Below are 16,131 nucleotides of genomic sequence, written 5' to 3' on the forward strand. Positions count from 1 at the left end.
CACTCTGGAAAGCAGTGTGGAGATTCCTTAGAAAACTTGGAATGGACCCTCCATTGACCCAGCTATCCCACTCCTTGGCCTATACCCAAAGGACTTAAATCAGCATACTACAGAGATACAGCCACATCAATGTTCATAGCTGCTCAATTCACAATAGCCAGACTGTGGAACCAACCTAGATGCCCTTCAATTGATGAGAGGATAAAGAAACTGTGGTATATATATACAATGGAATATTACTCAGCCATAAAGAATGATAAAATTATGGCATTTGCAGGCAAATGGGTGAAATTGGAGAATATCATGCTAAGTGAGATAAGCCAATCTCAAAAAGCCAAAGGACGAATGATATCGCTAATAAGAGGAGGATGACACATACTGGGGGGGAGGGAAGGGTTAGTGTTAGGTTTAGAGTTAGGGTTAGGGAGGGGGGAAAGTATGGAGGAAGGAAGTACTGTATAGAGGGTAAAGAGGAGTGGGAGGGGTGGGGGGAAGAGAAAAAATAACAGAAAATAAAGAAAAAGAAAAAGAAAAAAAAAAAGAAAACAGTAGCAAACGCTGAGGGAATTCAAGGAAAGGGGAAACTAGAAATGTGACGGAGGCAGGAGGGGGAGCTGGAGTCAGAATATTTTTTTTAAGATTGAAATGATAGCCTATCCGTATGCTAATTGGGAGGCAGCAGAGGGGAAATCCGAAGTTGCAAAGGGGACAGGAAAATACAGAAGCAACATCTTTGAGTAATTGAAGGAGCCTGGGGAGCAGAGCCAGCCTTCACCAGAAGTCCTGAAGTCCACCAGGTGGAAGGCAGGATGGGACACTAAGGTTGCTTGGAGCGTGTGAACCTGTGGATCTTCTCCTGATGGGTTGTTTTCTCAGTGGAATAGTAACAAGGATTTCAGCTGAAAGTAAGAAGGGGGAGGTCCTGGAGATTTCATTTGTCATGAGTCAGAGACTAAATGGACCAGGGAAACATGGGTTGATTTCTGGGTCATATACGAACCACTTGAGATTAGGGAGGGTGAACCCGTGGGCATGGCTGAGTGTTTTGCTCTAGCCTCATTGAGCCCACAGGTGCCCTCTGGATTGGGGTGAAAGCAAGATTGTGGTTTAGTCCAGAGCATAGGAAAGAGAAGCAAGGGAGTGTTGGAATTTAAGCGGGGCAAGGAGGGAAGTGAACATGAGGAGGTGAGAGGCAGTGAAAATGTGTTAAGAATCGAAGGATTTTGTGTTGGTGGAGCTCAGGGATCCTAAGAATTGCCATATGAAAGAGAGTGAACCGAAAAGGTAGCAATTTAGAATGACAAATTTAAAATTAAACACGAAGGAGTTGGAGTTTGGGGTTATGGCCAATTCTAAAATTGAATGGCTGTAGGAGTGACCAGAATAAGGTAGAAGGCAAGATCATTCGATGGGAGTCAATAAACAAAACAAAACGAAAAAAAAAAAAAAAAAAAAAAGGTGAGGGTATGAAGGGCCATTCACAGGAGAAACTGGCTGATAAAACAGGAGCCCATGGGCAGCGCTAGGAGCTAACACCTGGGGGCAGGGGGATGTTCATGATAAGGTGAGGTGAGGGTTGGTCTCCATGAAGAGATGAAAGAGGTAAGTGGGTGGAAGAGAAGGTTTGAGTCACACCCAAAAACAAGGAAGTCACCCCCCTCGAATCTAGATCTGAGGGAATGAGTGGTATGTAAGGTTGTCATTTAAGAGGGCTGCAGGGGGAGCAATGACCTCTGTAGAGCCAGGGATTTTGTATAAAGAAGGGAGATATACAGAACTGCATGGAGACTAGAGCTGGAGGAAGAACGGGAGGTCTGGGCTTCTTGTGATGACTGACATGGGTAGCAATAAAGGGCAGTGTGAATTTAGTCTGGATAGTCCCAAGGCTGAGGTTCCAGGGATGGAAGTTCTGGCAGAGGGAACGTCCTGCTACAAGTCTGCAGAGTTCTTGGGCTCTCATATCCCATTTAGGCTAACGGGGTGGCCTGGTGGGTTCACTTCTGGTATCACTTTGCAAAACTACTTCAGTTACTTGGTTTTATTTTTGAGAATATAATTAATAAATGTATTTAGTTTAATAAAATTAGAAACTGTGGCTAGTAGAAAAAAATCATGTCTTTTCAATGTTTTAGTATATGTAGGCCTTTTCTTGTGGTTAGTATAACCCCAACTTTCTTGCTTTTTTCCTTTTTTTATTGTTGAGCTTTTCCACATTGCCATGAGAACCTGATATTTTTATTGGATACATAGTTTTTCATGAAGTGACTATGATTTTACTTACATGCCTCCTTTACTGTTAAGACTATTGTTTGATTTCTTTCATTTGAAATAATTACAATGCACAGTGACAGGTCATTTTGGGGTATATATAGATATACTCTGAACATGAACTGCTTTACATTAGCAAAGATGGTGAGACAACATGAAAACTTAATTTTAAAGGTCAAATAAATTATAAAGGTTATTTCAAAAGTGCTTTGTTTATGCATCATTCTGCTTGGAAAAGTTAGGGTAAACTTTAGAGTAAGGAAACACTCAAAATCATGACAAGGTTTAAAAAACAGATGAACCTCCAAGCCAACAGGCTGTTAATGGGTAAGGGCTTATTACACATCTTGCCATGGTTGCTAATACAGCAGCAGGGCAGGGAAGGTAATTGAGTTTCAAAAGAGGCTAAAAACTGTTGATATAAAATAAACTCCCCAAACTTCTTAGAGACCCATTGGTCAATGAGGCTATTGCAAATTCTTTCTTTAAACTCACAAATTAAGCTGGGTGTGGTGGGGCTGGGGCAGGAGGATCATAAATTCAAGGTTAGCCTCACCCACTTAGTGAGGTCTTGTCTCAAAATAAAAGTAGAAAAAGTAGAAAGGGCTAGGGGTGTAGCTCAGTGGTAGAGTAACCCTGGGTTCAACCCCTAGCTTAAAAAAAAAAAAAAAAAAGCTTGTAAGTCATTAGTTATTTTGTAGCCTATGGGTAGAGTTTCATTATTTCTAGCTTTGAAACTTTTTTTTTTTTTTTTAAACTAAGAATTGAACCCAGGAGCACTTTACTACTGAGCTACATCCTCAGCCCTTTCTACATTTTATTTTGAGACAGTCTCATCAAGTTGCCTAGGGCCTTATTAAATTGGTGAGGCTGGCCTCAAACTTGCTATCCTCCAGCCTCAGTTTCCTGAACTGCTAGGATTATAGACATGTGAAAAGCTCTCTTTGCACATTTCTTTTGGTCTTGTTAGAACTTTGTAAACCAAGTCAATCAGCTACAACATTTCATTTTACTAATTTCCTTTAACTCAGGGCACTAAATGTTACAACTCAGACATCAGTTTCATGTATATAAATCTCATATTTAAAAAATATCTAGGCTAAGTTTTGGCAGGTCTATCTTCATAGATGGAATACGTTCAGTGGCTTAGCTCCATATTAAACAAATTTTTTAAAAAACCCCAATCTTTGTAATCTGTATTTTGATAACCATGCCTCTGCCATGACCACTGAGTCCTATGAGGAAATACTCTGTCTCTGTTCTACCTGGTAGCTGTTCTTGGCTATAACTAAAAATAGATGCATTACTTTTCCTAAATAAATTTCCAGTAGATATCACAAATCTCATTTAAATTTGTTACACTTGTTATTTACTTTCCTGTCAACACCTTAATCTCAGCTTTAAAAGGAAATATGTACTCTAAATACCATTATTGATTTAACCTGCTGCCCTTACAAGCTTGTAAAGGCCAGTTTCAACAAACTAAGCAATAGGAAAGGAGTTGGGAAACTTCAAATGACCAGGTAGGAATACTTTCAGCTTTGTGGGCCATAGGATGTCACATTGTTCAACTGTGTGGGGGCAAAAGCAGCTATAGAAAATGCAAACCAACAAGTGTGGCTGTGTTCCAATGAATTTTTTTTTTTTTTTTTTGTGGTACTGGGGATCAAACTCAGGGCCTTGTGCTTGCGAAGCAAGCACTCTACCAGCTGAGCTATCTCCCCAGCCCGCCAATGAAATTTATTTACCAAAACAGGCAGCAGGATGGGTCTGGCCTCACAGTTATAGTTTGCCAAACTTTCAGTAAACAATACTGGACCTTGCCTTCCATTATAAATTGATCTCTCTGGAAGAGTGAGATAGCAAGTATAGATTAAATTTGTAAACTGCTCTTTTCAGTTTTGCAAATACTTTAGTGTGTCTGGAACTCTGTGAAAGGGCTGCATACTTGGCATGTTTTTGCTATTCTGGTATAGGAACAGTTGAATCCCCGGACATTTGGAATATATGCTACAGATCAGCAATTCGTCAAAAATTCTGGCATGGCCAGCAGGGATAAGTGGTGTATCAGTTTCTTTCCTGTTGAATGCTCTCAGCTGAACTGTTACCCTTCTTCCTCCATCTGAAAGAGTATGATTGCTGAGATTCGTGTGGACTAATCTCAAATCAGTAACTTCATGAGACATTTTAATTCTTCCACTCTGAGAAGATGCAGAAGTACACAATCTCTGTAGAAGCAAGGTCCTTACTCTTCTCTATCCCCACTGGGGTTGATTTCAAAATTAAACTATTGGACAGCTGCCTGATTCATTTCAGTGTGTCCTGTAGGACTGGGGGTACAGCTCAGTGGTAGAGGGTTTGCTGACATGACCTAGGCCTCGGCACACACGGAGTGTCTTACTGCAGCTCTGGCTACTTACTGAACAACACTGCACAGAACACACACCTGTTGTTGTGAGTTGTTTTCTTGCAACACTTCTTCCAAAGTGCTCTCCTCAGAGCACACTGTTCTGCATACAGATGACTATCATATATCACACTTGGAGGAGCCCCACACATTACAATATAATCATGTTAGTTTTCACAAAGGAAACCAGGAGAGAAATGTATTTTCTTAATGGAAACAAATTGATATCTATAAATGCTCATCTGCCCACAGCACGAAAGGACACTGTATTTATCACTGTCAAGGGCCATGAAGTACTTATTTTTCACAACAGTTTAATGACAGAAATTTCAACTGAAGGGTGACATTTGGATGCTCATGTTCTCATAAAATGCTTAGGTACATAAATTAGAATGTCCCAGCCTGGGAAGGCAAACCAAAAGAACACATTACCAACTGTAGCCAGGCTGGGAGTAGAAAATCAAGAATCAAGAATCACTGAGTAAAAATTCCCTGAAAATAAGTTTTAAGGAGAAACAATTTTTGAGAAGTATTTTTGTTTTTTTAAATAGTAGGAAGTATTTGTTATTCACTTACAAAACTCACAAAATTTGTTTTTGGTACTTAAAATATTCATCTTCCATCTTCATTTATTGGATTACTCTAACCTATTCAAATTTGTACAGGAAGCCATTCAAGACAAAATCTGAAGTACTTTAAAAGAGGAGCTGGCCATAGTAGTGGGCACCTATGGCCCGGGCTACTTGGAAGGAGGCAGGGAACCCAGGAATTTGAGGCCAGCATGAGCAACATGAGACTCTGGCTCAAAACAAACAAACAAACAAACGAAAAAGCACTTTAAATGATATCAGCACCACACATTTTCAGTAATGCTTTGAATCCTGATGAAAACAAACTGGCTCTTTAACCCAGTGAAAACGGAAATCATGCTTATGAAGGAAGATTAAAGACTAGTCAATACCATCATTCGAAGGGGCTAGTCTTCTCACTGTTAGTAAGTTAAGGTTTTTAATAAAAACCAAAAGGTAATTTCTCTTTAATATAGGCTTACCATTTGAAATGTTACCTTCTTGTCCATTCATGTACTAGGATAATAGTTATTATCTAATAATTCTCAAAGTAATCAAATATGGATGCTATATATCTTTGGAAGGGGTGTGAATATACAATGACACCTAACATTTACTGAGTGTTTTTTATGTGCCAGGCACTGTTCTAAACACCTAAATGTGTAACAAACTCTAGATAGGAGCTGGAGTTGGCGTTTGAGCACAGACACTGACTCCAAAGCTTATGGTGCTCAACACTGCTATGTTGCCTGAGGATGTCTTGTTCTGACAGAGAACCAAATATTGAATTTCAGAGGCACACGGTCCACCTCTCCTATTTTTTAAAGCTGGGCATGGTGTCACACACCTGTAATTCCAGTGGATTGCTAGTTTGAGGCCCTAAGCAACTTAGCAGGACACTGTCTCAAAATAAAAATAAATAAATAAATAAAAAGGACTAGGGATGTGGCTCAGTGGAAAAGCACCCCTGGGTTACAACCCCAGTACCCTGCCCCCCAAAACCCTATTTAAAAAAGTTAATTTTATCTAGAATGCTTCTGATTTTGTAAAAGGTCTTACTATACTGAAATATTTTTAATGCTAAGAGTTTTATACATTTTATTGAATATTTTTCATTCTCCATTTCAAAATGAATCAATTGCAAATGACATAATTTTACAGAGATTTAAGTATATCAATAGTTACATATTTAACCTTTGCACATTTAGTTTGAAAAAGGTAATGTTAGTAAATAGGTGCACATATATTCTATTTTTAAAAAACTATGAAACCTAGGATCAAATTAGATTTCCTGGGTAATGCCAGGAGTCTATAGCTAAAGAATATTCACAAAGAGGGAAGAAACTACAAAATTAGAACTACAGTATGGGAGACGGGACGGTCAGCTATGCTGTCTTCAAATCTGACTTGTAGAAGGTCAGTGCTTGCTTTCAGTTCCTTACACTTGCTTTTTAACATTATATCCTGATATTCTCAAATAATACAACTAAAAACCATTGCTCCTTGGAGAGAAAACATGTAATAAAATATGTGCTTCCCTGTGTAACTAGTTTAATAAACATTATCCAAAAACTAATACATTATCAGTTTAAAATTTTTAGCAAGAAACTTACTAAAAGCAACAAAAGACTACCACTGTCCTGAATACAGGCCAATCTGCGGGGGTTGCATTTGGCTAAATCTGGCTGAGCAGACTAAGAATACAGTTACTATGCACCATGAAGATCCAGGGGTCTCTGCTTTTGGTAATGTGTCAACTTCTCCCCTTGCCTCCCTTACTGAGGAGACTCCTGAGGGCAGGATCTGCTTCCTACCCCCAAACTACAAATTGCAAGTTAGTTGTGCTTCATGACTTTTTCACTGGAGACTGTAAGTTTGAGTTGAATTATTCAATGTGACTGTCACAATGAGAGAACGAGGATCTTTCTTATTCTTGTGAACTGTGATCTTTCCTTTCAAAACTTCACCTATAAAAGAAAGGCAAAAAAGTTTAAGAATTCAAGGAATACATTCTAGAAGAAAAGTTAATGACACCCAGCAATTCCCTTGTTTGTGTTAATTTCCCTAATTTTTAAACATTTTTATTTATTTTTAAAATTAACAGACTTCATTTGTTACGACAGTTGTATTATGGATTTTTGAACAAAGCAAGAACTACATTCGATAGGATCAAATCCTTGAGAAAGAATGAGCAAAATCACAGTGGTTATGCAGAGTTGGGGAGCAGTTTTATTAAACTCTTGAACAGAAGGCTGTATGGTAGGTTCTGGGCAGAGAGAAAACCAATGAGAGGATCCTGCCCTCAAAGAGTTCATGGTCAAGACTGAAGAGTAATAGTTATACCAACAATTACATGACAAGCTTGTGTCTAAAGTGTACTGGAGGTGAGGGAGGGCTGAGGATGGTTGCAAAGCAAAAAATAGCAAAGTTTCATGAGAATTAGTGACTATTCAAGGGCAGGACTAGAGTCACGGTTAACCAGGCTTACAGAGTGTACATGTAATGGTAGTTAAGGGACAGAAACCACGTATAAAGAGCCTTCAGTGAATAGCATTTTGAGGAATTGGAATTTTTTTTTTAAAACGTATTTTATAGAGGCATGTGACAAGGTTGTTGACTTTTAATGTACTGACACTATAAATGGGAAACAAAACACAGGTAAAACAATGACCAAAAAATTTACATATCTGTGTAAAGGCAAAGGCTGAGTTCCTAAACATTGATGTTCTATTTTATTCCAAAATGGAATGACTTATGTGTTTCTGATATAAACACTTATTTTTTTCATCTATTTGTGAAGAGCTATTTAAAAATAACAAGAGACTGCTCCGTTGTAATTGATCATCATTCCTTTTTTGAATAAGAGTAAGATCACACCAGAATAATCAGGAATAGCTTCATAATCTGGGTGCACAACATGAGACTTCATGTAAGATAACGACTGGGGCATCCATGTAAAACCATCTAAATACTGAATCAAAAAAACCAAAACCCAAACAGACAAACAAAAAACATAAGCAAAACCTAACAAAACCACTGAACTGATATTTTCAGAATATAAGGATTCCATTACTGTGATATCCTATGTACATCTTTGCAAAAAAAGGTGAGACAGGTACATTAGTACAAAATTAAGGAATTAGAGTAAAAGAAGAAATAATGTGGTACAAGGTACATTCTATTCAGCAAAATATAAAAAATGATTTGAAGTGCAGACATAAGTTAATGTATACACATGGCTTTGGCTTTTACATCTAATGTATTACTCTATATTATTAAGAAAATGAAATAAATGCCCTACCTTATATGCCATGCTCACAATAACATACATGGCAAAGAATACCAGTCACATGGTTCTACAATCTTCACAGTGTTCAGGTAATCATTAGATAATAATAATTTATGATAATATTTATTCAACACTTACTTTGTGCTAGGTCCTATTCTAAGGTCTTTATATGATTTATCTCATGAAATATGACTAATGATGTAAATTTGCATTTTCCTTCCTTTACCAATGAAGTTCAGAAACTATTTTCCCTAGAGTCACACTGCCAGTTAGTGGAAAAACTAGAATTTTTAGTTAGTTTAATTACAGAGCCCCTGTTCTTCAGTTACACTCAAGTGCCTCCCAGCTCTGAGAAAATAATTTTTATAGCTTTAAATCTAGTATAAGGGACAGAAAAGGGTCTCAATTTTACTACCCTGTGACGTCTTTTTGTAAAGATAGTCACTTGTCTATAAAACATTAATATTTAAATTTATATACTTACTCTACAATAACTTTAATAAATTGCAATACATATTTTCTTATCTGCTAAAGAACTGGCTTAGGGAAGAAATAAAAAGTCATTAATATCTTTGGATTTATGAAAATTTTCAATTTTGAATATGGAGACAATATTTAGCTTTTATCAACATTTTTAAAATTCTATTTTATACCAACAAACTTACCTTGAATTTACTATTTACAGATACTGAAACTGGGAAGGAACAGCAATTTTATGTTAAACTGACACTGTTTTTATAAGTACATGACAGAGAACAGCAATTATGAACTTGGATACTGAGTTTAACTTACATTTTGAAGCCAAAAACTGTTATCTTTACAATTTAGTGGCTTGTTAGTTTTTTCTCACTTATTAAAAGTACATCTTAGTGTAACTCATTTAATTTAGTTACTGCTATAAAAGAGTTCCTATGTATGAAAAAACAGATAATGTGTATTTGAGATTCACAAATAATAAAATGACCTCCATGGGTCCAACATGAGGCTCAGAATCTCAGCACCACTGAAACCTCCTATTATGTCCCTTCATTACCTCCCTCTTTTTTGTTCCATTACCTATTCAGAATAATTTCACTTCCTGTAGATGTACCCTTAACGTCTGTGCTGCTTAGTTTAACAACATACTACTTAGCTTTTTTTTTATTTTTATATTTTATATTTATTAGTTCTTTATGTTGATTACAGACATCATCTCCTTAATTAGCAATAAATTTCTTTTTTTTTGCCTCTTAATTTTTTTTATTAAAAATCATAAATTTACATAGGGCAATGTTGATTGATTCACTGTTATTTTTTCCCTTTCCCCCCCACCCCTCCACCCCTCTTTTCCCTCTATAAAGTCCTTCCTTCCTCTATTCTTACCACCCTCCTTATCCCTAACCCTAAACCTAACCCTAACGCTAACTCCTCCTACCTACCCCCCATTATATGTCCTCATCCGCTTATCATCGAGATCATTCGTCCTTTAGTTTTTTGAGATTGGCTTATCTTACTTAGCATGATATCCTCCAATTTCATCCATTTGCCTGCAAATGCCATAATTTTATCATTCTTCATGGCAGAGTAATATTCCATTATATATATGCGCCACAGTTTCTTTATCCATTCATCAACTGAAGGGCATCTAGGTTGGTTCCACAATCTGACTATGGTGAATTGAGCAACTATGAACATTGATGTGGCTGTATCTCTGTAGTATGCTGATTTTAAGTCCTTTGGGTATAGGCCAAGGAGTGGGATAGCTGGGTCAAATGGTGGTTCCATTCCAAGCTTTCTGAGGAATCTCCACATTGCTTTCCAGAGTGGCTGCACTAATTTGCAACTCCACCAGCAATGTATGAGTGTACCTTTTTCCCCACATTCTTGCCAACACCTATTGTTGCTTGTGTTCTTGAAAATCACCATTCTAATTGGGGTGAGATGAAATCTTAGGGTAGTTTTGATTTGTATTTCTCTTATTACTAGAGATGTTGAACATTTTTCCATATGTTTGTTGATTGCTTGTACATCTTCTGTGAAGTGTCCATTTCCTTAGCCCATTTGTTGATTGGATTATTTGTATTCTTGGTGTAGAGTTTTTTGAGTTCTTTATGTATTCTGGAAATTAGCGCTCTATCTGAAGTATGAGTGGCAAAGATATTCTCCCACTCTGTAGGCTCTCTCTTCACATTACTGATAGTTTCCTTTGCTGAGAGAAAGCTTTTTAGTTTGAATCTATCCCAGTTGTTGATTCTTGCAATTTTCTCATACTAGACAAAGGTGCCAAAAATATGCAATAGAGAAAAGATAGCCTCCTTCAACAAATGGTGCTGGGAAAACTGGAAATTCATATGCAACAGAATGAAATTAAACCCCTATCTCTCACCCTGCACAAAACTCAACTCAAAATGGATCAAGGACCTCGGAATCAGACCAAGACCCTGCATCTTATAGAAGAAAAAGTAGGTCTAAACCTTCAACTTGTTGGCTTAGGATCAGACTTCCTTAACAGGACTATCATAGCACAAGAAATAAAAGCAAGAATGAACAACTGGGATAGATTCAAACTAAAAAGCTTTCTCTCAGCAAACGAAACTACTTAGCTTTTATATGACTAAGAACCATACGAAGTACTGTAAAATATACTGTATTTCTTCTGCGGCTTGGAAGTAAACTGCTGGATTGTAGGGTGTATACATGCTCAAATTACCACATGACCAAATTAGTGGACTTAAGAATCAATTCATAAAAAAACTATCATTAATACAGGAATAAAAAGAGTAACTTCCTTACTTAAGTCTTTATTAAAACCTGAAAGAAAATATGATAAAAGGCAAATGCAGCAGCACTTAGGTTAAAGTGAGAACACAGCAAAGAAAACACTATTGATATGTTACTTATATTTCTGAATGATCTACATAAGCATATGACAAGGACTGGAATAAATTATAGATACAATGTTAAGGAGAAAAAGATGAAATTAATTGCAGAAGTTATTTTCAGTGAAAGAGTTGGAGAAATCTAACATAAAGTTTGGCTAAATAACTGGCCTGTGCATTGTAGGGTGAAACTCCATGGTTCTGAGCAAAAAACCAACTCCTAGCAATAAACCAAACAATTCCCACAGTTGGGCTTGTTTAGGAGATGTCTGAATTCCATGCAGCCTGGACAGAAAGAAACTGAATAACTTGATGTTTTGATTTCAGAAGAGATATCGGTTTTACTGAAATAAACCACTCAGAGTAAAGGCTACTCTTGTGCTCCTTAACAAAGCTTCAAAATGATCTTGGGTAAAGATGAACTACTTGCCAAGGCAAACTTCAATACTTTTTGTTGTTGTTGTTGTCCTTGTACCAGGTATTGAATTCAGGTGCACTAACTTGCCCAGGCTGGCCCTGAACAAGTGATCCTTTTGCCTCAGCCTCCTGAGCAGCTAGGATTACACCTGCACCACTGTGCCTGGCTCAACACTTTTTAAAGGAAAATAAACAAATCCTGATTATCTGGCAACACAAAATTTGCAGTATCTGATACTCAATTAAAAACTACTAGATGTGTGAAAAAGCAACTATAAAAGAAGAAAAATCAGGTAATAGACTAGAAGGAAACTGATCATAATTAAAAAAAACATAGAAAAAAAAAAAAAAAAGAAAAAAAAGAGATTCAAACAGAACTTCTTTCTACAGCTAAAGAACACCCAAAACAAATGACTGGAAAGACTCAACAGAGTTGATATGGTAGAAGAAAAATCAATGAATTTGAAGAATAGCAACAGAAATCACCCAAATTAGAGCATAGAAATATGACTTTCTTGCCCTGCAATGAAATAACAGAGGTGCAGACTCAGTAACCAATGGACTATATCAAACGGTCCAAACTATGTCTAATTGCAAAATGGGAAGAGACATGAAGGCGACACAAGGAAAAAAAAAGTTTTCCAGCAGACTTTTACTAAATGGTAAAGTATGTGGTAAATACTAAGGATTTCTTTTCTTTTTGGAACTAGGAATTGAACCCTGAGGTGCTTAACCACCGAGTCACATCCCCAGACCTTTTTATTTTGAGACGTTATTTTGAGACAGGGTCTTACTAGGTTGCTTAGGGCTTCACTAAGGTGCTGAGATTACAGGTGTGCATCAATGAACTTGGCTAAAGATTTCTTTTAAAAATTTATTTAAAAGATAGCTGTTTAAAGCAAAACTAGTAACAGTGTACTATGTTGGACATTTGGGGAAGTTAAATGTTTTCCAATAGCACAAAGTGTTTGTTGGGGGTGAGGAATAAAAGTATATTGTGAGGGTTCTTTGCTACATATGAAGTAGTACAGTATCATTTGATGGTAGTCCATGAGAAGCCAAAGATGCATGTTGGAAACTCTAGAACAACCATTATAAAAATAAGCCCACAAGGTATAGTAAAAAGTAATGGGTGGAGATAAAAGAATACATATTCAATCCCCAAAAGGAAGGTATAAGGAAAAAGAACAAACAAGAATGGATAGGTATAAAACAAGTGGCAAATGATAGAATCAAACCCAAGACTTCTAAATATTCCATTGGTCACAAAGAAAAATCACAAGACCATTAGACATCATTTTGACCTGAATGATGATAAAGCACAACTTAGAAAATTACAAAAAAGAGGAGGGAATGTTTCCCAAACTTATCTTTTGAGGGCAGCATTGCCATAATTTCAAAACAAGCTAAATTCCTTAAATCTACAGTTGGATACCCTTCACAAACAGATGAAAAAGTCAAACAAAAGAGAAAAATCATGATTGTCTCATGAAGTGTAGAAAAAGCACATGACAAACATCATTCATGGTAACAGTTCTCAGCAAGCCAGGAACAGAAGCAATCTTCCTCAACCTGATAAAGGGAATCCATGAAAAAGTACAGATACATCACTGTGAATGGTGAAAGACGGAATGCCTTCTCCTTAGCCTGCGAGTGAGGCAAGGAGGGGCATTTCACCACTAGTACTCAGTATCCTACTACGTGTCCTAGTCAGGGTATGAAGAAGAGGTGGGCGGGGGCGGTTACAGGTTAGAAACAAAAAATAAGTTTTCATTTGCAGACAACATGGTCTTATACAGAGAAAATTCTAAAGGAATTAAAAAGAGCAACTAGAATTGTAAGATATTTACCATGGTCAAACCACATACAACCAAAATTATTTCTAAGAATTAGAAGCTAAAAAACCAAAAAACAAAAATACATACAACAGTTTCAAAACAGCACAAAATACTGTAGGTTAACGTAACAACATATGTCTATGATTTATTCATATAAAACCTAAAAAAAACTAAAGATGATCCAAGTAAATGGGGAAATTTCTTGTGGATTAAAGAGTTAATATTGTGACGATGACAATTCTTCCTAGTCTACAAATTTAACATAATCTCATCCAAAATCCTAGTTTGCAGGCTTTCCTTGTGGAGAGAAATGAACATGTTCATTTAAAACTGTACATGTAAATATAAAGGTTCTGGGACAGAACAATTTTGAGAATGAACAAGCAGAAGAACTCACACCATCCTAAAAACAGTAATACCGATCAGTGGAAAAAACAAGAGCTCAGAAATAGACTACACATATACAGTCTGTTAGTTTTTCACAAAGAAATCAAGGTAGTTAAATGGGAAAAGGACAGTTATTTTGAGAGATGATGGAACAACTGGATATGCATTTGGGAAAAGATAATCGTTAATTCTAAAATCAATATGCAATAGATTATAGACCTAACTCTAGAAAGCAAAACTAGAATTTTTCAAAGAAATTATGTATTTGTAATGTTAGAATAGACTAAGGTTTTAAAATTAGGTCACAAAAGCACAAACTACAAATTACTGACTTCATCAAAACTCATTAGAAATTTCTATTACTTAAAAGTCATTAAGAAAATGAAAAGACACACCAGGAATTGGTATAAAAATATTAGCAATGTATATATCTGACAAAGAACTTTTATCACTATATACACAAATGATTCTTTCAAGTACTCAATAAGTAGACCAACAATCTCCTTAAAAATTAAGTAAAATGAGCCAGGCATGGTGGTGCATGCCTGTAATCCCAGCGGCTCTCAGGCTGAGGCAGGGGGTGTCAAGGTCAAAGTCAGTTTCAGCAAAAACGAGGCACTAAGCAACTTAGTGAGACCCTGTCTCTAAACAAAATACAAAATAGGGCTGGAGATGTAGCTCAGTGGTCGAGTGCCCCTGAGTTCAATCACCAGTGCCACCCCAACCCCCCCAAAATTAATATGTTTTACAGAAAACTTACAAAAAAGATAAACAAATGGTTAATAAATATATGAAAAGATGCTCAATGTCATTAGTCATAAGGTAAATATAAATTAAAAATAAATGCATGCCTAAAGGAATTGCTTAAAATAAAAATGACCTTATAAGTGTTGCCAAGGATGCTGAGCACATGAACTCACAACAGTGTTGAGAATGTTAAATAGTACATAACTTTGAAAAAATCTGCCAATTTATCAGGTGTTAAATATAAACCATAAGATTAAGTAATTCCACTTCCATGTTCTAACCCAAGAGAAATGGGAACAGTCTGCACTAAGATTTTTACATGAAATATTCCTAAAACCTTTGTTCATAATGGCCCCTAACTGAAAACAATCTTAAAGTCTACCAGCAGGTGAATATGTAAGTTGTGGTATATTTCTACAACAAAATACTACTTGGCAATAAAAAAACCAAACTGATACACAGACGGATCTCAAAAAATGCTAACCAAAAGAAGCTACAGTACATCTGAATAATTTCACTGAATACTGAACTCTAGAAGAGAGAATTCTTAAATATAGTGACAGTGCACATCAGTGGCTGTCTTAGTCTTCTGGGAATTGGAGTTGAGATCTCATCACACAGGGAACTGAGAAGGAAACTTTCTACAATGATGGAAATTTGGTGTTGTACACATTTGTCAAAAAACGTTTCAGATCATAAAATTAAATTTTTATCATATATAAATTATAGCATGATAAAATGAGTTGAAAAAATATGGTATCTTAAAAAATAAACATAAATAAAGCCTAGAAGAAAAACCATAAGATCCATTACAGAGATTCAGCACATTAAGGCATTTTAAATCGCCGAGGATCCAATACAATTGTGTAAATACAGTACAGTAATACAATCTTTATAGTATGAAACCAAAAGAAAAGGTTGACAGGTTTAACTATATCAAAATGTTATCTATAAAGCAAGATAGTTTAAAAAAAAGCAATTAAGTGTCGCTCTCATTTCTTAGAGTGGTGAACATTAAAAAAAAATTTGAATTCTGAATTCCTTAAGATGTATTATCAGGTGTGCCTCTTCATAAAAGGCATAAAATAAATTAGTTTTACATTTCTGCCTCCTTCATCAGCACTATTAGAAGCCAAACAAACAAAAAGAAACAACAAAAGCATTGTTACCTACATAAACAAAAAGCAGCCCCAGAATCTGATTTGCTTTTCAGTCATTATTAGAGGTGATGGACATTGTTTAAAATGCTTAATCACCACCTAAAAAAAAGTGTGATGTATTTACTTTAGTGATTTTTTTTTTGTTGTTGATGTAGATGAGGTATTGCTGCAAATAGGCCTTTTAATGCATC

General features: G+C 36.2%; 1 protein-coding gene and 1 long non-coding RNA gene across 2 annotated transcripts in view; one reads left to right on the top strand and one right to left on the bottom strand.

The window, feature by feature from the left end:
- The first annotated feature begins 1,592 nt into the window (after positions 1-1,592).
- LOC306638669 lies at positions 1,593-4,534 on the top strand. Its single transcript, XR_013757528.1, has 2 exons — positions 1,593-3,890; positions 3,995-4,534. It is a non-coding gene; the product is annotated as an uncharacterized lncRNA (long non-coding RNA).
- A 116-nt stretch (positions 4,535-4,650) lies between these two features.
- PRMT3 (protein arginine methyltransferase 3) overlaps positions 4,651-16,131 on the bottom strand; it is a 132,861-nt gene continuing 121,380 nt past the window's right edge. The window contains exon 16 of the mRNA XM_079101862.1: positions 4,651-7,211. Coding sequence (XP_078957988.1) covers positions 7,102-7,211 — 110 coding nt within the window. The 3' untranslated portion in view covers positions 4,651-7,101. The remainder of the gene's footprint in view (positions 7,212-16,131) is intronic.

Source organism: Sciurus vulgaris (genome assembly GCF_902686455.1).
Source record: "Sciurus vulgaris genome assembly, chromosome: 11".
NCBI classification, from domain to species: Eukaryota; Metazoa; Chordata; class Mammalia; order Rodentia; family Sciuridae; genus Sciurus; species Sciurus vulgaris.